Source organism: Mytilus trossulus, chromosome 3, assembly GCF_036588685.1.
Source record: "Mytilus trossulus isolate FHL-02 chromosome 3, PNRI_Mtr1.1.1.hap1, whole genome shotgun sequence".
Classification (NCBI taxonomy): domain Eukaryota; kingdom Metazoa; phylum Mollusca; class Bivalvia; order Mytilida; family Mytilidae; genus Mytilus; species Mytilus trossulus.
This window is the reverse complement of record NC_086375.1, coordinates 24,485,714-24,507,164: the sequence shown is the minus strand read 5'-3', so window position 1 is coordinate 24,507,164 and position 21,451 is coordinate 24,485,714. Positions and strand designations below refer to the sequence as shown.

The 21,451-nt window shown below is 30.0% G+C and overlaps 1 protein-coding gene across 7 annotated transcripts in view; it reads left to right on the top strand.

Moving 5' to 3' along the window:
• Window positions 1-19,038, top strand: part of LOC134710833 (nesprin-1-like) — a 51,317-nt gene extending 32,279 nt beyond the window's left edge. For 5 of the 7 annotated variants that reach the window (XM_063571236.1, XM_063571235.1, XM_063571233.1 and 2 more), the window contains 10 exons: window positions 5,105-5,486; window positions 5,855-6,057; window positions 6,875-6,989; window positions 7,361-7,566; window positions 8,002-8,025; window positions 10,593-10,922; window positions 11,524-11,742; window positions 12,275-12,409; window positions 14,238-14,293; window positions 17,525-19,038. In XM_063571236.1, the coding sequence (XP_063427306.1) occupies window positions 5,105-5,486; window positions 5,855-6,057; window positions 6,875-6,989; window positions 7,361-7,566; window positions 8,002-8,025; window positions 10,593-10,922; window positions 11,524-11,742; window positions 12,275-12,409; window positions 14,238-14,293; window positions 17,525-17,744 (1,890 nt within the window). In that variant the 3' untranslated portion in view covers window positions 17,745-19,038. The remainder of the gene's footprint in view (window positions 1-5,104; window positions 5,487-5,854; window positions 6,058-6,874; window positions 6,990-7,360; window positions 7,567-8,001; window positions 8,026-10,592; window positions 10,923-11,523; window positions 11,743-12,274; window positions 12,410-14,237; window positions 14,294-17,524) is intronic. The other 2 variants (XM_063571232.1, XM_063571234.1) reach the window with 2 other exon arrangements.
• Window positions 19,039-21,451: the final 2,413 nt, after the last annotated feature.

Below are 21,451 nucleotides of genomic sequence, written 5' to 3'. Positions count from 1 at the left end.
CACATTTCTCAACCAGTTGCTATATATACAGTAGATAACTTAAATATTATGATTTGGAAAATGTTACTAATGATCTATTGATATTAGATTTATTACGAAATGGTTATAAAATTATTTTTAATGATGTACCACAAGGTTTATCCTTTTTGAATTAAATACATTTCACCTTTCATAAGGATGAATTAATTTCAGAAGTCCTAAAATTGATAGCTAAGAGAGCTATTTAAAAGGTTGATCGATCATTGGAAAATCAGTTTATTTCCTATATTTTCTTGGTTCCTAAGAAAGATTGGTCTTCAAGGCCTGTATCTATTTGAAAAATTCAAACAAACTTAGTTTGTGGTTTATCAGCATTTGGAGCAGGACCATTTATCTTTTGTTTAGATGTAATTCTTAAGGATAATTATCTATATATATATATATATAGATAGATAGAGCTAACATCTACACAGATGCATATTTAAGTATCATTTATGATTATATCACAATTTCCTGATTCATGTGGAAAAGACATTGATATGATATTTATGTTTTTTGTTTTGGATTGGCTTCTGCATCAAGAGTTTTTACTAAGGTTTTAAAACCTGTCTATGTATTTATGAAATAATGTCACTTGAAGTATATACATGCTATAGTTTATACATTGATGATTCTTTTATTATGGATCAGAGTTTAGATGATTGTATTGTGAATACAGAAGAAGTGGTGCAAATGCTTGATAAGCTGTGCTTCAGAAAAATTTTGAGAAGTTGGTACTTATTCCTTGGAAGCACATTGTTTTCCTTTGTCTCATTATTGATACTGAGCTATTTAAGTTTTTTCTGACAGATGAGAAATGTTAAAATTATCTCCCTTGGGAAATTCTTTTTAAATAGAATTGTATTATAGATGATTTACATCATATATTGGTCTTGTGATGAATGCTTTTAATGCAGTATCTGTGGGAATGTTACATTGCAGAAACATGGCGAGAAATAATGTTGAAACACTGTATAGTTGTTACAGTGTTTATTATCATCAATAGGTGAAATTTTTTAACAATTTAAAATCCGAAATTAAAAATTTGATTTATAGACCCATCCAAATAAGTTTTTGGGTTGTACCAGATTCCTCAGACATAAGGATTTGGGATCCAAATTTGAAGAAAATGTTTCTGTTGGTAGACGGAGCTTCTTTAAGAGTATGCACTCATTTCATATAGATTTCATAGTATTGTTGGCTATAATATTCTTCTGGAGAAAAAGATTTAGTCACAGAGAGTTATACAATCAGAAAATACAATTTCAGTAGCTTTTATTATGCAATAGGAGGTGTAACCTCTTTGTCACTTAACATGCTTACTACAAATATTTCATTATTTGGGCTTGGTGTTCAAGAAAGAACATTTTTATCACAGCTCTTTATATTCCTGGTAAGAAAATTTTTGATGCTTATCATATGTCGAAAAAATTTACAGATTCAAAAGGATGTCAATTGAAAGAAGATATATTTGTTTTGTTGTTATTATGTTTTCATTTTCAATCTGTAGATAATTACTTCGTTGTCTTTTGACCAACAAGCTCCTTTCAGAGATGTTTTTATTTTCATGATCAGAATTAAGACCTTATATTTTCCCATCTTTTTCATTGTTGGGGATATTTATAAAGAAAATTATTAGTGATAAAGTTCAGAAGGCTCTTTTGATTATCCTTTTGGCTTGCTCAGAGTTGGTTTTCTTTGCTAAGACCAATTTTAATTTATGTGCCAGTTAAACTGTTAGGCATAAAAATTAGTAACAATGTTACATACTGAAGATAATGTCTTTCCGTCAGGAAGAGACTTAATTTAACTGTATATTGTAAAAAAAAAATTAAGTGAACCAACACCTGAAGGGTTGATTTGCAGTAGGGTAAAAACGTGTGTGTTATACTCAGAAATCACTTTAATATAAACAGGAGATTTCAGAATCATTTGTAAAATATATTTACACTTCATCTTGGAGACCATGCATCTATAATCAAGCATTATCAATATTTTTTTGAGAAATTTCATTATTTGGTGTGTTCAATTAGAGAACCAATTCCTTATCACCATCTAAAAAGGATGTTATTGATTATTGAAATTTTTGTAAAACACAAGCTTTTCATATTCAGCATGTTTAATGTGAATTTTTCTTGGTCTATGTTGAAACAGACTTTATCCTTTAAGAAATAGATTTTACTGAATTTGTTTGTTTACTACATGTATTTGTGGAAGGTTGCTTAAACCTGAATCTGCAATTGAAGAGTTAGATACTCTTTCACTTGGGAGATGAATTTAGTACTATCTTTTTTAAGTTCTTAGTATTCATTGGAGTATTTAACATTGAAGACTGTCTTTTATACTTGTGTCTTTATTTGCCTTGACTACATCTGCCTTGAAGTACTATCTTTATCAGCTGTAGATTTACATTCTATGTCTTTCATTCAGAGACATGGCACTTTATTTTTTCATATACATGAGTTTTTGAAAAATACTAGATATGTTAGTTAGTTTACCTAATGAGGTGATCAAAGGTTTTGATAAACCAAAACTTTGTGTTGATTAAGACAATGATTTATCATGTTTTGTGTACAAAATAGGTGAGAGAATTCATCTAAGTCTTTTCGTAAAGTTTAGATAGTTAGAGAGAGTTCTAATTTTATCCGAGGTTTTAAGATTAACTCATTTAGAGGAACCTCTTCATAAGTGCATTTAGCTTCAGGATGTTCTATTAAGGACATTATGGCAACAGTTTTGTCTGGACATATGGTAAAACTTTTTACAAGTTCTATAACAGGAAAGAAATAATATCAGTACTAAAACACTTTTCTTTAGTTGTAGTTACTGGATGATCTTGTGATTTTTATCCTTTATTAAATGTTGGCATTTATATAAAAATTGTTTTTAGTTTGTGTCTACACTTTAAACAAGCTAATTCATTACTTGAGACCGAAGGCGAAATATGAATAAGAATGTTCCTTCATCCAAGCATATCTTGGATGTGCAGGATGAAGGTCATTCTTAGAATATGAGCCTGAGGCTCGAAAGTAATTAATTCCCACCCTAGGGATTATCAGTCAGACCCACCCTTTTCCACTGGGTTTTATATTTGGTTGACACAAACTTGCTTTAAATTATGACAAGTTATTATGGAACAGGTGCTTATATACTAGGGTCAAGGTCACTGGCCAGCTATAGTTTGTTTCTTTAAACAGAGATATTATATGTAAGCTTCACCCCTCATAGAGAAGTTAAGCTAATTCATTACTTTCGAGCCTCAGGCTCATATTCTAAGAATGACCTTCATCCTGCACATCCAAGATATGCTTGGATGAAGGAACATTCTGTTCTAAGTAAGATTTAATGTACAGAAGAAAAAAAACAGGAGAAAGGAAAAAAAAATTCTTGTAAATTTTAGATTGAACGTGTTAAAATTGTCTTCAATTGATTAATTTACAATTTTTCTAGACTCTTGGAGATATTGAGTTCAACAGTTGATAGACTAGTTTTAAAAATAAATCATATTCTGTGTCTTAAAGAATTTTTGACGTTTCTAAATGTAGCATAAGTTTAATAAGAAGCACAAAATGGTAATTGAAAAAGAAATGAATTTGCACGACTGGGAATATTTTCTTTCCAGTCCAATTTGGATGAATAATCTATTCCAAATTGATAACAAACCAGTTTTTTTCAAAGACTGGCATAGTAAGGGTATTTTATATGTAAATGATATTGTGGGGGAGAATGGTACCTTTCTAAATTTTTATCAATTTCAGGAGTGTTTTCAGATGGATATAGACATCATGAAATATAATAGCATAATTTCTATGCTAACTAAGACTTCCAAAAAAATTAAAAGGGGAGATTATAAATTAGTATCTCCTTTCATACCATCAGTTATAAAGACCATTCTCAAAAGCAAAAAGGGATCAAAAGATATGTATTTGGTGCTAAACAAAAACAACACTGTTCCTACAGGAGTAAAAAGATGGGAAGCAATTTTAGTTTTAGAAAATCAAAACTGGAAAAAGATTTTTCAACTACCATTTGCTATTACAAAAAATACTAAGCTACAATGGCTTCAGTATAGAATTAATCATAAAATTCTGGCAACAAATATGTTTTTAAACAAAATTGGGATTGTGCAAAACCCATATTGTACTTTTTGTAAGACTGAACTTGAATCAATTGAACATATACTGTGGGATTGTTATTATGTACAACAATTTATTGAGCAAACTGAAATGTGGTTTCTCCATAACGGTATTAGTATACCATTTACACAGGATATTTTTTTGTTTGGAAATTTAACACGAATGTACAAAGGTGACCCTCAAAACAATATTTTTCTCTGGATTAAACAATATATATATAATACACGATATTTTAAAGGAGAATTTAGTTTAACAGCATTGATTGAAAAAATAAAGCATCATTATATTTTGGAGAAGAAGATATCAGTTAAAAATAAATGTTTTGAAAAGTTTAATCAAGCTTGGTGCATTTACCAAGAGGCTTTACAGGATACTTTGGTGGATTAGCAACTATGAAAAAATTGGCAGACATCAAAATGATTTTTGTTTTTTTTATATTGGTTTTTTGTTTTTTTTTGTTTTTTGTTGCTTTTTTTGTTTTTTTTCTTTTTCTTTAATCATCTTTTAATTCTTTTATTTATTATTAATTCTCTATATTTTTTTTTGTATGTCCTTTTTAATAAGATACAATTATAAAATCCAAACAAAATGTTATTTTTCAAGTTCTATACATTTTCAAATAGGTTGTATTATATTACATTTATATATATATGAACTTATTGCTTGATAACTGTACTGTTGTATATTATATATGTTGGATAAAAAAAAAAAAAATAAAAAAAAAAAAAAAAATCAAATTAAAAAAAAAAAAAAAAAAAAAAAAAGAAGCACATTTCATTTAATGGGTACTTTGATAGCTGATAACTTGAAGATTTATCTTTTAAGACCTCTCTGATAGACGCTGAATTCTAAAACCCAGAATTGAATTTTGTTTTAGAAAGCTTAATTAATGTTTACATTTTTCCATGTTGATGCTAGAATCTTAAGTTCTGTGTTTTCATTTCAAACAGCTAACAGAGGATGCAGTACGTGCAGACAGACAGCTTCCTGGTGATGAGCTTGACGAATTAGAACGTCAGCTCAGATTGGGGAAATGGGACATGAAAGAACTTGAGGATTATTTAGAGGCTTCACCTCCAGAAAGTCCTCCTGAGAAGCGACGTCACATTCAGGAGAGATCTGCTTCTCCAGTTCAACTTAGATCTACCTCACCAATCAGAGCTCGCACACCTCCACCAAGGTCAAGGTCACCACAGAGATCAAGGTCCCCATCAAGGTCAAGATCACCTTCCAGATCACGTTCACCTAGTCGTTATGCTTCTCGCTCACCAGTCAGGTCACCAACAAGAGTGTCAACAAGAAGAACAAGATCACCAATGAGAACTAGAGAAGGTAAGGAATAGTTATTCTACATTGTATATATGATGGTGGACTTGTGGTCCCTGAGGAAAAATGTCTATTTTTTTATTGGTCAATATCTATGGATGAGAACAGCCTTCTGTATATACAAGGGCACTTCTGTTTTCTGAGCTGCATAACAGCTGTTAAAGGGTCTAAATAAGTCTCAGCAGAATTTGAGAAATGCAAGAAAATTTATAATTACAGAAATAGCAAAAGTTAATTAAGAAAGTTTAAAAACTGCCCTTTTGTAATTCAACATTTTTATTATTATATTGTATAAAATTCCATAAGGTAAAGCCAACATTAACAAAAAAAATATTGTACTGGAAAATATATTATCTATTTACTTCACATTTTAGCTCTAGAAATTTCAAGACAAGAAAGATGGAGAAGATTAAGAGAAGAACTTTCAGAGAAAGGTCGTGAAGCTGAGATTGAGGCTCTGTTAGAAAACCTGGTGGATGCCATAGAGGATGCCAAAGATAAACTGTGTGATGCTGAAGATGAGGTCATGGCTGGCCCTCCATCAGAATCAGGAAATAATGACTCCTTTGAGGACTATGTGAGTTTTTCTCTGTTTTATCTCAATGATTGTTATATGCAAAAGATACCAAACAGAAATCATATTATGATTTATGAAAGAAGAATTTTCAACATTCCATGCAAAATTCTTGTTCTCAGAACACAAAATTAAATGTTATGACTTACAAAAATGTATTAGAAATAGATGGAGGTGGTCCCGAAGGGTAAGCAACTGCTTTTCTAATAAAAGCTCTTGAATAATTTATTTAATCTACTATGGATTCATTTATATTCATGTGTACCAAATTTCGTGGATTGAACAAAACTTACACTTTCATGGACATTTAGTTTCATGGTTCTGCCAAAGACTGCATTCAAGTCTATAGAAATTCGTGATTCTCATGTACAAACGAAATCCACGAAAATTGATATCCAAAGAAAAAAATGAATCCACAGTATAAGAAATTACTTACTCAAAATAAATAATAGCAACATGGAAAAAAAGTCAGATCAGCCAATGGACACAGCTATCTAACAGCACAAAAATATAAAATCACAAAGAATTAATGTCTGTGGTCTTCTTTTTGATGCACATTGATGAACAGAATGATAAATGGCGTACTCTTAACATGATATTCTTTCTTTCATATAATCATGCTGTTAATCATAATTGAAGTTTCACCTTATTTTCAATTTCAAAGTGTATTGACTTTTTACAGTAGACATTGTTGAAGCACAGTAAAATGAAAAGCATTCAATTGAAATTAAAAAAAGCCGCAAAATATTGCAAAAAATAATGTAATCTTGAAATCCAATTATTTATCTGTACTTTGACTAAAAGGCAATTCTGTTTTCAGTTCCAATGTATCAGGGAATGTGAGATGAGTATAGATAATATGAAGAGAATAGAACGATTGGTCAAAACAGAAACAGGAGTCTATGGCATAGCTAGTGCTGATGTAGAAATAAAAGGTATGTTAACACAAGATATTAGACACAAATTTACAACTTACCCCACATTAGTAAAGATCAATTACAAAAGTTTGAAAAGAAGTTTTATGGAACTTATTGAATCAAAGAGGGCCTAAATTATATGTTGAAGATCAATTTAAATACATGAGTTAGTTATTTCAGTGTACATTTTTATGAAAATAGTCATAAGATGCAATTTATTTGGTATGGTTGATTTAGTTTGAAATCTTATAATTTTCCCAGACTTCCAAAATGCTGTGCACGATTATAGTTGATTTTTCAGTCATCTAAAAGGCACTATTTTTTTAGGGATTGCTCAATACATGTCAGCAAGTAACAAATTCAGTACATTTATTCTTTATAATTTGTAGATGTTCTTCAAAGATGGGAGATATTGCAAGCCAGAATGATGGATAGAAATTATAGAATGAATCAACATCATCAGGACTGGGGTCAATTTAAAGCTGACCTTGATCACATGTTAGCTTGGTTAGATGAAGTAGAGGCTAATCAGGCCACACAGATATCAGCACCAAGAGACATAACTCAACTAGATTCTATAATTAGACAACATAAGGTATGTCTCTACTAAGAATTGAAAGTGAAATCATATCTCAATATACATGCATAGTTACAGTTTTTTGGATGAAGATATCGTGGTATATAATTTGTATCAAAAGTGGAAAGGGATTCACAACCAGGACCATACTTGTATAATATCTTTGTTGTAATTACCAAAAGAAATGAGGTTTTTAGCTACACTATAAATTGTGTGCATTTATTGTATTTTACCCAAAAGTTATGTGGCTGGACTATTTTTTTCTTTAGAGTTAGTTACAACAAGAATTTTTCAGCATGAACACTTCATTTTATTTGAATGAAATCTGCTTTCTTTTTTTATGACTGAAATTATATGTGCTCTGTATGTTTTGTCAATCGAAATCAAAAACACTAATTTTCTGAATAAAGGGAGATAACCATAGATATTTTATCAATGCACATTACTTTACAGATAATAGCTGCACATAGATTGAAGGTACAAGGTCTAACATTATTTATAGAACAGGTGTGGAGCGTAATTATTTGTCAATATTTTCCATTTTAATTCATGAAAAATCATTCTTTAAGAAATAGACATTCCTGTAATACAAGTATGCCTTTTGCTATTTTTTTTTTAAAACATTTTACCAAAAGAGTCAATTTGACAGCATTTTTTTCCACTGACTATCTTTGGTAGTATATATATATTTCAAAAATATACAAATGAAAATTTTGAATATATCTAATTTGATAAAAAGACTTCATTTTTTGTTTGAAAATTATTTTATGTACTGAAAGTGGAAAACAATTGTAATTACAAATAATTGAGTTCCAGACTATTTTGCATGACGCTTAATTGTTTGTATAAAAACAAATTTTACAATTTTTTTTATATAAGTTGTACCAGTTTTCCTTACATACATATAAAACTGAACAACTAAAATTCTATATTGTAGTAGGCAAAGATATATGAATCGCTTTGAATTAAATTCACTTTAAAGGCATGTGTGCACAAATTAATTAGACATATGAATATTAATGCACTTTGATAATTCATATAACTAGCATTATAAAACTGAGTTGTTACATAGATACAAATTTAGGGATTATCTCAATAAGACAGCAACCAAAAATATGCAATTAAACAAAACAAACAACTACTATGGATACATTTATTTTCATGTGTACCAATTTTCCTGCAAATTTGTGTGTATTTATTTTCCTGGTTTTGGCAAAGTATGCAAACAAGCCTATAGAAAAAAAAATACTCATTGAACATTTAATTTCATGGTTCACGTGTTCCCACAAAATCCACAAAAAATGGTATTCAAGAATAATAATGAATCCACAGTAGTAACCTTTATGTTGATCTCTAAATCCCTTAAAGCTTGGCAAATTGTAAATATATGTAACAAGAGACTACCATATAACCAGCTTCAACATGAAAGGCATTAAAATGAAACCAGTAACTTGGGAGAGGATCACTCTTGTATACTCCCTGACTCTGACTAAGTTGCAGGGGCAGATCCAGCCATTTTAAAAAGGGGGGTTCCTAACCCAGAGTGAAGGGTGGGTTCCAACTATAAGCTCCCATTCAAATCCATTGATCAGCCTTAAAAAAGGGGGGTTTCAACCCCGGAACCCCCCTCCCCACTGGATCCTTTGAAGAGAAGCTGACAACACCATATCAATCTACAAAACACTACATATATATAGAAAACTAAAGACTGAGCAACACAAACTCTGCACTTTTTTTTATCTATTTTACAAAATAGTATATGGTACGAGACCACAATTGTCGTCCCTTGATTTTCGTTGTTCACGAATATAGTCCCTAGTGTTAACAGTGGGTTACTTGCCATTAATTTTTATACCCCTTCCAAATTTATTTCTCCATGTTTAATGCCTCAAGTTGTAAGTAGGGGGGTGAATTTACACTGTAAAAAAATTTGGGTCCAGAATTTTAAAGGAAAGTAGTGATTCGGTCCATGTGAAAAAGGTTGAAAAATAGCACTTCAGAAGCTGTCGAAAGATTTCAAGACGCCCTAAAGATAAAATTGTCCATATTTTGAGTAAGAGACGATGAAGTTTTCTATAATTTTGATTTAATTTGTCCAAAAAGTAGTACAACACACTGTAAAAATTTCATTGAGAAAGCGCAGGTGGGATTTTTTTAATTTTCATTTATGTTCTAAAAGAAATGCACTACAAATAAATTGTGTTCTCGGACCATATATCTAAAAAAAAAACAAACACAAAAAACATCACTTTTGAATTATGCTACATGTACTAAGAAAGAAAATAAGAAAATTCTGAATTTTTATTTTAGAATGTGAGTATATTTTGTGGTAAGGTCTCTGTGTTTTTCATATGTAAAAAAAATCATTCAGGTTTGTGTGAAAAATCACCTGTTTCATTTCATCATCTAATAAGTCATTTGAGTTTCACACAGTGATTTGTAATAGATCATAGATGCTGATAAACTCTAATAGAATTTAGCATGATGTGCCACAATAATTTGTTATTGCTAACGATATGTTTTTTTTGCATTGCTCAAGAGTTATCTTAAAATATGTTCCAAAATATAATTTCAAACTCTGAGGTCCAGGTACAAAGAGGGAAACATTGAATGGGTATAAATAAATTTAAGAAAGAGTCAGTTTCTTAAACAAAATGATTTGATGGACATGTTATAAAACCATGAAAAAGATCATTCTCTTAACAATAAATTTTCCTCCTTCTAGAAAGAGAATGAAATAATTATCCTTAATCAAAAGAGAAGAAGGAACATGGAGAAATTGGGAAGTGGGATTTATAGAAACCTTATCCATCCTTCTTAATTGGGATGCTCATTCTGTTGCATTTTATAACATTAACAAACGTTTCACAATAATTTCTGAATTCACAGAACATATTCATACTATATATAAGAGAACTATATAGAATTTACTCTTGATTGCTCTTGGTTATATGTGATATTTATTTCTTTATTCATTTATTTAAAATACAGCTACTGTATACAGAAATTTATATTCCTTTATTAAATATTTAAATCTTTTACAGGATTTTCTTGTTCAGCTAGAATCCAAGAAAGCAAGAGTTTTATCACTAAATCTAACAAGTAAAAACTTTACAAATCTACGGACACAAGAAGGGAGAGAACTCCGTGATAAATTGAGACATATGAATAAACGCTGGGAAGCAATATGTGATCGTGCCAATTTAATGCAGAACGATTTGAAAATTTCTTTAATACATTGTGAAGAATTTCACATTACTATTCATGACTTGTTACTCTGGTTAGAAAGTGTAGAAACAAAAGTGCAGCAATGTGAACCAATCAACAGAGGTGCCGATGAGAGTGCTTTGTGGACAAAACTTAGAAAATTAAAGGTTAGCAAACTGAAAAGTGGCATGATCTAAATTTTGGAGACTGATTTAAGTGTTTTGAAATTTTTCAGTAGATTAATATTAAAACTTTTCATCATGTTTAAAATCAAAATTCAGATATCAAAGGAGCAATCAAAAACCCATACTATAATAAGATACACAACATACAGCAAGGGTCAAATGAAAAAAAGAAGGTAAAAATGTATAAAAAATTCAAACAGAAAACCACAGATTGAGCTACAGAAAACTCACCAAAAACAGAGAATTAACCAAGGTCTATGGTTACTGTCAGCTAAATGCTAAAAACAACTAACAGTAAAAACCATATGATACTGATTGATGTGGGCACAATGCATGTTTCTTAAACAACCTTCAACATGGATATGTTTACCATTACAGCTTTATAAAAATAAGAAGATGTGGTATGATTAATAATGAGACAACTGTCCACCAAAATTAAAGTGAAGTGGATGTGAGCAATTATAGGCAACCATTCATATTTTCTTGTTGTCCAATCAAATTCAATTGGTTTTGAAAAAAAATTATACAACCAAAAAACAATTGAAGAAAGAAGAGACATTTAAAAGTCATTTTTTTTTTTCAGGAATTAAAATTAGACATGGAAACAAACCAACCCAGAGTTCAATCATTAAAAGAGACAGCAGACCAACTTCTAATAAATGACGATTCTGCAGAAATGCTCAATGCTAAAGATAAAACTCACATCATATCAAATAGACTAAGAGCATTGTTACGATTATGTAAATCATATATAGTCAGTCTGGAAGAGCGACTCAATGTATCACCTGATGTTGCCTCTCCGGTAAGGAATTTTTACAAAAAATAAGAGATTTAGCAATAAAGATCATCAAATTAAAATAGTATCCAGCTATTCTAATGAATTTATGATTGGTAGATTTTCTATACGCTACTGAGTTATGTTTGTTACAAACATTTTATGATAATTGATTTAAAGAAAATAAGTTCAAACACCAAAATTACATATAAACTTGCCAGCCAAAGGATGGTTATATATCATGATGTTTTTTGCATTGTAGAGAATTTTTTTCATATTCTTGTCTTGACATTGAATTATACAGAGTTGTTTACCATATTTACATTAATTTTAGGAGTTCTTGCATAAATCCTGTCTTATCAACAAAAAAAGTTTGTGAGGTCTTGAAAATTGTTTTAATTAAGTTTTTATTTTTTATTAAACAGTCACTTTGTATAAAACTCTCAAAAAATTGTGATAACATTGACCTTCCAACTTGTAAAATATATAGCAAATACTTCCATGACTTTTGTTGTAACTCTCAAAATAATATTTTACAATTAGATTTTAATTTTTGTAGCCATTATCATTAGATTTAACTGATAGCCGATTGTCCAGTTATTCTGCAAGGACAAGTACACCACGAACTAGGTATACACCACTCCGTCCAGGGTCATCCGTCCGTACAAGATCACCGTTTGCTGTCACTCGTCAGGTATGGTACAATAATTGATACCACAAAAGTGCTGTACAAATTTAAAATTATCTACCATTATTTATTTTGGTATTTTTAGAGGCTAGATTGCAGATCAGTCATACATTTATGAATTCTTATCTCTCTGTAGTTCCATAAATAATGTATTGACTGGTTATTTTGTGCACAGCACATTTAATTGACAATTCCAAAATAAATCATTTTGATGTACATATTAAAATGTGGCAATTTGAGACATTTCATCAACTTTTACCTGGTAAAAATAATTTTTTTAGGGATGCAGTAAACTAATTATGATAATAAATATGTCTATGAAGTTTTTTCATAATGTTGACAAATTCTTGCTTTTCAAACAGACTGATAGAAACTTTCTGTAAGCTATTCCTAAAGTTTATTTTCATGTAACACTTGGCTTTTTTTCTGATAAAAGCACAACACTTTTAGTTAGTAACTACATCTGGCCTATTGCTATTCTTTTTCAATATTTCTCATTTTTATTTATTTCAAATGTAAATTTTCAACAACTAATTTTATCTAGTTTTTATTTGTATTTTCATGCATATTTTTTTAATTAAGTAAGTAATGAATTCTCTTTTTTTTTTAAAATCATTAAATATATAAAAAAAAAATGTGTTTTATACATATTGTGTTCTTATGATAATGAAATTTCAAAATTAATAAAAAAAAAAAAAAAAAATGCACAACAGCTCATATAAGATTTACTAATAATTTTGAGATTGATTGTGATATATGTTCAAATAATTGTTTATTTTTAATCAATGATTTATAGAGAAAAATTGACAAAGAATAATTTTCTTTATGTAAGGGGTTGATGATTTGTCTTATGTTTTAAAAGTACAATGTATCAATAAATGTACCACACAGCACTGTACACTTTGTTGTTGTTGTTGATTTATATGGTGCAAAGAAAAAATGTTGTTAGTGGCAATTATGTATACTCTTTATGTATATTGCACTTCAGCTGTTCCAAAATAACATTTAGTCGTTATTTCTTTGATATTTGACATCAATTAAAAGCTATAGTAGAATTTTTTTTTATTTAATTCAATCATTACAACAGTCATTTTTAAACATCCAAATAGGAATTATGATCCCTTTTCCACTAAATGTCTGCCACTGAACATTTTCTTTTGGAACAACTGTTGTATATGGCTGTGTGCCATTTATGTAACATTGTTTCTATCATTCGTATTGGTACACATAAATGTTTTAAATCGCTGGCAATTATCGTGTCGAAAGTTGTTACTCCAGAAATTAATCACTATCTTCCAAATAATATATAATTATTTCCAGCTGGGTAAATATTTTGATTTATAGTTAAATGCTGTTGATTTAAAAGTTCACTAATCATTATAAAACATGGATTCTTTGTACAATTTTTTTTTTATTAAATTGACCACTGCTTTATGTAAAACTACTCAAAGAGTTTCTTTTATCCTTTAAAGTTACATTGTTTAGTAGACTTTTTTTGGCAACTTGTTAGGTTAGAACAGTTACTGGTAAAATGGATATCTTACAAGAAAAATTGAGAACAACAGTGTTTTTATCTCTATTTTTATTTATCTTTATGGTCAGCTTTTGCCAGAAACTTCCCAAAATAAGTTTCTTGAAATAGTTGGCCTAAAATCACCTGACCTTGGCATTGGTAAATAGACCCCCTTTTAATCTCGTAAATGAATAGAGAAATTTTATCTAGGATTTCTTTTTATCATACACAATTACTAAATGATAGAACTGGTAAGTATGGGAACCAGATCAACACTATAAGTATATATAGAATATCTCACATGTTTTATTGATTTCACAGCTACTACGGTGGGTGAGACCCTTTTGGCCGGGCGGCACTTGTCAAGATGACATCACGTAATATGGCACTTTTAATTTACTGTTATGATTTTTACTATGCATCGTAGGTGGTGGCCCGAAAGCCATGCATAACTGTATGCGTCTTGTAACAATCCTATGCTTCGTAACTTAAAGCTGAACATCCCTCGATCTACTTTCGATTCTTTCTACTATACAATTATTGCCTTGTTCTTATTAGAAATCCCTGGAAATGTAAGAGTGTTGGTATACAATTGTTGTTAAATGTGTTGTCCTGTGTGTAATGTTTGTTTTTTGTGTCGTATGATAGCCTGCATCTTAACAAATTATATGTTACTGAAAACTCTTTGGGGTGCCATTTTATAAAGTGCTTAAACTTAAATTGGAAAAGAAATGAGAGGGGAAAAGGGTAGAAGGATACAAAAATAATTCTTTTTATGTTTTTATTTTATAAAATGTCTGGAAAGATACCCCCTCCAAAAAAATTATTCAGCTTTATGTTCATGACCTTATGGAGATAACCATGGGAGATAAATGCATGGGTTTGCATGAAGATTTATGGTGCATTACTTCCCATTGTTATTCAAGATGTAACAGGTCTATTATATTACTTACAAATTATCCATATGTTTATGTACCAAAAGGCCTGCATAAAGGTTACACTTATACATAAAATGTATAAAGCTATAAACTCATATAAATGTGATAAGTTATATTGGTTTAAACTGAAATAAATTGGTGTACATGTTATATAAATTGTGTACAGTCAAACATGAACAAATAAAGGGGTCTTGTTGGATGAAAGAAAAGTATTTGTTTTTTATGAGCAAGTGTAGTAAAAATGAGGTTTTGATAACAAGCTTTGTTTACAGGTTACAAGTATGATTCAAGTAATTTTTTATGGGGGCATTAGAAGTTATGTCTAGGAAAAGAGATGCTGTTTCACTTTATTTTTGGGGCAAATCTCAGAAAAAAAAGATGGTACATTCTTGTAAATTTCCTCCTGAAATTCATGCCACTGCATGTACATGTTTTAATAGTATGTTTTTCTATTTCTTGTAAGTTGTTATCCTGTTAAAGGGGGCTTCAGGCAGGTTTGACTGTATTCGTGTAAGCAAGAGTGAAACCCTTTGGAAGAAAAACATTTCAATAGATATCTCATTCATTAATCATCATTCATAGTAATTTTACTTGATATCATAAAACAATTTTATTTTCATCTACATTCATATTTCATAAAAAAAAAAATGGTAACCATATTCATTACCATTTTTTTTCACATTGTATATTTCTCTTTTCTGTCTGTGCATGATTCATTGTAATGGTTATGAAAGCATGATGTATCTAGGGCCACCCAGTACTTTATATGTAATATATAACTATATTTAGTTAGAATTGTAGCATTAGATAAAAGTTTTTTTGTTGGATGCTTGCAGCATGTAAATTAATTCTTAAATTTAAACTACATTGTGGTAAGACTGAAAAGAAGAAAATAAATGTTGCACATATTCTTGTGTTATGATAAAGAATCAAAAATAAAAAAAATCTTTATTGAAAAAAATAAGGCTGAAGATATTCAATCTCAGAAGTCAAAGATAAATTGATAAGGGAGCTACCATTTGATTTTTATGGGGGGGGGGGGGGGGGGGGGGGGAAATTTGAAAAAAAGGCAGGACAGGATTTTGAGTAAAAAAAAAGGCAGGATGAGTAACTTGGCAAAAAAAAGGCAGGATGACAATTGTTGTAAAAAAGTCAGGATAAGCTAAGAAAAAAAAAGGCAGGACTAAATATACTGAAAAATAAAAAGACAGGACAGAGATTACAAATAAAAAAAAAAGGCAGGACACAATTTTTCATCCTAGCCCCCCATCCCCCCCCCCCCCCCATAAAAACATAAAAATCAAATGGTAGCTCCCTAATGCCAAACAAAGTTAAACAACATTCTACAAAATACAACATAGAACAATATCAAAATAAGAGATACCTAAATATTTTCATGCTCTCACATTTATCTACAAGATACAATATCTAACTGATTGAAAAATCTGTAATGCATTGTTGTTTTTGGCATGAAATGGAATACTATTTTATTTATCAATTTCAAAACAGATCATGTGGAACAAATAATGCAAAAAAAAAATTTAAAAATAAAAATACTGTGGATTCATTAATATTCGTTGGGTACCAATTTTCGTGGATTTCGTGGATACAGGAGAACCATGAATTCAAATGTTCAACGAATAACAAATTTGCTAAAGGAATGAGTGTATACTTTGCCAAATCCACGAAATTAGATATCCACGAATATGTAAATTTTCCTCAAACCACGAAAATTAGTACCAACGAAAATAAATGAATCCACAGTAAGAAGATATGGTAATGATTGCCAAGGAGACAACTGTCCAACACAGACTAAATGGCTCCAAAGCTTATTTGTATGTTTTTACTATTTTGCTTTTATTTTCTCATACTGCTTAAATAATATTCAAGTACTGGGTCAAATATTTTGGCATTAGATTTTAGAACAGTCCTAGACAAATAGTCATAGACATTATTTGTCTCTAGAAAAGTTAATGCTTTTTACAGATAATCAGTTTTAAATATCGCTTACTATAATCAGGCTATATTTATAACAAATTTTTGTTGTATTAAATATCTATTCCAATCATACAATACATGCTGACTTAAAATATGACATTTTAACAATATAGAATTAATTTGTCAACAAATGTCTGTTTAAGAGCTCTTTTAATTAATTGTCAATAAATTTCTATCTGAAAAATGTCTTATACTTGTACAATTCTTTGACAAGAAAAATAAGTGTATCAGATTTATATTAAGGACAGACATTATCATTCGATCTATTCATCACTCAATTTTAAATCACAGAAGCACACCATTTCATTCACACACTAGTGCTAGTAGTTATCATTCTATAAAGATTAGTAGATTTTGAATCATTTTCTCCATTGATACATCACAAATCATGTAATAGCTAGTGTCTTTAATTGTGAATACTGGCCTACCATGATGTAATTTCTTCTGACTATTGCTGCAGAGATTTTTGATTCAGTTATTATTTATTGTGGTTAATTTCAAAGTCTAAATATGTCCTTTTAGTTACAAAAACACATATTATGTATGATAAGCCAGTATTGCAATAAAAAAAACTTTTAAGTAACGATCTTAATATAATATTATTCATTATTTTAAAGAAATGACACACATCTTATTTTCATATATTTAATTGCTTATTTATTTATTTTATAGCTCAACAGAACTACATGATGTGGAAAGTCAAAGAAGACCGTCATACTTTCGTCGGGCTCTTAGAACAGCTCTACCATTTCAAATCTTTCTTTTACTGTTACTTGGTATAGCCAGCTTAGTTCCGATGACAGAAGAAGACTATAGTTGCGTACTTATGAACAATTTTGGTCGATCGTTAGGTCCAATGTTACGATATAACAATGGACCACCCCCTTTATAACAGTCTTTGAACATTTTTTACGTCATGTAGTGTTGAGAATCAAAATACTCTCGAGTGGACGCAATGAATTGACATTATATACTGCCATTCCAGTTTTTATGTTGAATGTTGACATTTTTTACAAATATAAAGGATCTCCATATTTGTCTGTGATAATATTTGATTTTGTACTCTCATTAACGAAACTGTGATATCGAATCACGTAACTTGCCATATATATTTACTCGAAGCATTAAATGCTAGACATGTTTGTAGGGTAATTCTGTTTTGCTTATATATAGTCCCAATGTGGCAAGTTTGTTTGTTGTGTATAAATATATATGTGTAGCAATGTATATATATTGAAAACTTATAAAATTTTTGTATATAAACATATTATGTTTTTGTATTTGTTTGTGTTGAAGATAATAGAATATTGTCAGTGATTTTATAAAATTTGAAGAGATCAATTGCAGATATATATTATACTATGTCTTGTGTTTGATTTTCTAATGTATCCAAATTTACATAAAATATTTATTTTGGAAAAAATCAAAGTATAAAAGTGTGTGTTTTAGTAAAATTTATTTTTTCACTTTTGTAATTTGTAAAAATATAATGGTGTATATATATTTAACATAGGTGAACTATGTTTCACCAGACAAGTTAGTGCTAGTTCTTAATTTATTCAAGAAAATGTTATAACATTACAATCATCTTTGCAATTTTTGCAATTAACCAAAAGATTGCAAATTTTTCATCTTCATTCATTTATTGTTTATCATTTAGCACATCATAACAATTTTAAATGCACATGTTGACACTTTTTTGTGATTTGTGTTTTTGTAAAAAGTTTGACAAGACTGTTTTTTAGTTATAGCAATTATGTCCCCTTAAGTATACTACTGATGACTGATGTTAAAATGGCAGCTTTGATAATTATCAGTGCTGCATAAAATATGTCAGTTTTATGGAAATTTTAATTAAATTTTGTCGTATATGCTACAAAATCTCTGATAAAGAGTCTCAAGTTCTTTACAAATTTTTAAGTTTTATTTAATATATAGTTTTTTCATAATCCTAGTGTGTTGATATTTTATCATGTTTTCAAGCCTGGTGTTTTTATTTTGTAGCTTTTAAATGTTTGGTCCCAGTTAAGTTCATAATAAGTCTCATTTAGCTTGTTTGTATGTATTTTTAAGCGACATTTTTATATTTGTATATATTTGGCAGTATTTATGCATGCATATAGTTGTTAGATTTTACATAAAGTTATTTGTTATGTTAATGATACATATTATACACTTCCAACTTTGATTTGTCTTGTTATTATTATAAACTAGGATTGATTGTTTGGTGTTTACAGCGAATTTCCTACAGCATGTAGAGCAAGACTTTAGTTAGCTTGCTTGCTTTGTGTTTATATTGTACAATCATTAGGATAACACCCATTTAAATTTAAATATAATATATACATGTTTAACTATGCCTATATATATTGTTTAAAGATATCAATCTTATTCAAAAAGCTTGTATAGACAATTATACAAACAAAGCAATCAAGCCAACCAAAGTATTGCTTTACATGCATTAGGAAATTAGCTCTAATACTTATTTCAACACTATTGTGCTGTTATGTGGTGGACAGATTTTATTGATAAATGGAAGCCAAATAAAAAAAAATGTGGCAATATTGCAAATGAGACAAATGTCCACCAGAGACCATATAAGGTAGAAGATTGCAACCACAGGTCACCTACATGACTTCAACAATGAGCAAAACACATACAGCAATAAAAGGCCTTGAAATGACAAATGTAAAACAATTCAAACTAACAGCTTGATGTACAAAATAATAAATAAATAACAAATATGACAAACAGATACAAATAACTACCACTGAATTGTAGGCTCCTAACTTGGGACAGGCACATAAAAAATGTGGGAGGTTTAACTTTGCAGACAATGATACATGTATTACTAGTATCATGCTACCATTTGCATTTATTTGTTATTCTCTTCCAGTTGACAGGTTCATTTTTAAAAAGCATTGACTTTATGTCACATTATTTTGTTGACAATAATTGATTACCTGAAATAAGATGAAAATTTTATTTCCTTTTCCCTTTGGAATATTTAAGCCATGGCAGTCAGGTTCTTTGCTTCATTTGAATTTGAGCATTCAGGCTCCCAGTTTTACACTATGAACTCTGGACCTGTTGTCTTTTGCATATAAGTGGGCTTCTTATTGCCCAAACATAAAAATTGATGGCTACACAGATAGGGCTCTGAGCTCTGAAGGTATGGATTTGATGTACAATGAACCTGGTGAATCCAATGTTATAACATGTACCACAAATTAAGCAAATGACAGCATTCAATGTGAGTTTTTTCAAATTACAAAATTACTAAATTCCAAAAGTGAAAAATGGTATGCTGATTATACATGATTATTCATAACAAGACTTTTTTTACAGCAATAATGATACTGGAAAGCAACAGGTAAAAATTACAAGAGTGCTCAAACTGAAACTTCTTATAATTGAATTTATGTAGAAAGTCTGTAAATGAAGGTTTTACTATAGGTATCACATAAACTTAACATCTATATCTTTGATTAATGAAAATAAAGTCACATGAAACAGACATGGCTGAAGCCCACCTCCAGGTGCAGGATATTCTTGCTGTATTGAAGACTTATTGGTGGCCTTCAGCTGTTTTCTGCTCTTTGGTCAGTTTGTTGTCTCTTTGACACTTTCCCCTATTTTTATTCTCAATCTTGTGTACACCTCAGAATACTTCTATACAACAAATACACTGGTCAAATTGATAATAGTGCCAGAAAAAAGACAAAAGCTCAAAATTGACCAATATACCATGGAAATGAGATCAAGGTCATATGAAACCTGCAAGACAAACTGGCACTTTAATAAGACAATTTTACATTTATACTTGACTCAGTGCTCATAATCTTTAAGAACTCCAACCCGATAGCATCTTTGCCTTGCAATATGTACAAGTTTGCATCTTAGCTCTCTTTGACAACCTATACAAGTATGAATCTCTGCTCTCCATGTCAACCTGTACAAGCTTTTATCTTTACTTTCTATGGCAACATGTACAGTTATTTATATTTGCTCTCAATGACAATATATACAAGTATGTATCTTTGCTCTCAATGGCAACATGTAAAAGTTTGCATCTATAAAGCTCTCTTTGACAACCTATACAAGTATGTATCTCTGCTCTCCATGTCAACCTGTACAAGCTTGTATCTTTTCTCTCTTTGACAACAAGTACAAGTGTGTATATTTGCTCTCAATGACAACCTGTAAAAGTTTGTATCTTTGCTCTCGATGGCAACATGTACAGATATGTATCTTTGCTCTCTGGCAACATGTATAAGTATATAGCACTTCTCTCTATTACAACATGTACATGTTTGTTTTGCTGTTCTCTATCACAACCCATTCAAGATTGTATCTCTTATTTCTATGACAATATGTTCAAACTTGAATATCTGCTCTCTATGGCAACCTTTACAAGTTTGTATCACTGCTCTCTATGACGATAAGTACAAATATGTATCTTTGTTCTCAATGGCATCATATAAAAGTTTGCATCTTTGCTCTCTTTGACAATCTGTACAAATTTGTATGTTTGCTCTACATGACAACCTGTACAAGTATGTGTCTTTTCTCTCTATGGCAACATGTACATGTATGTAG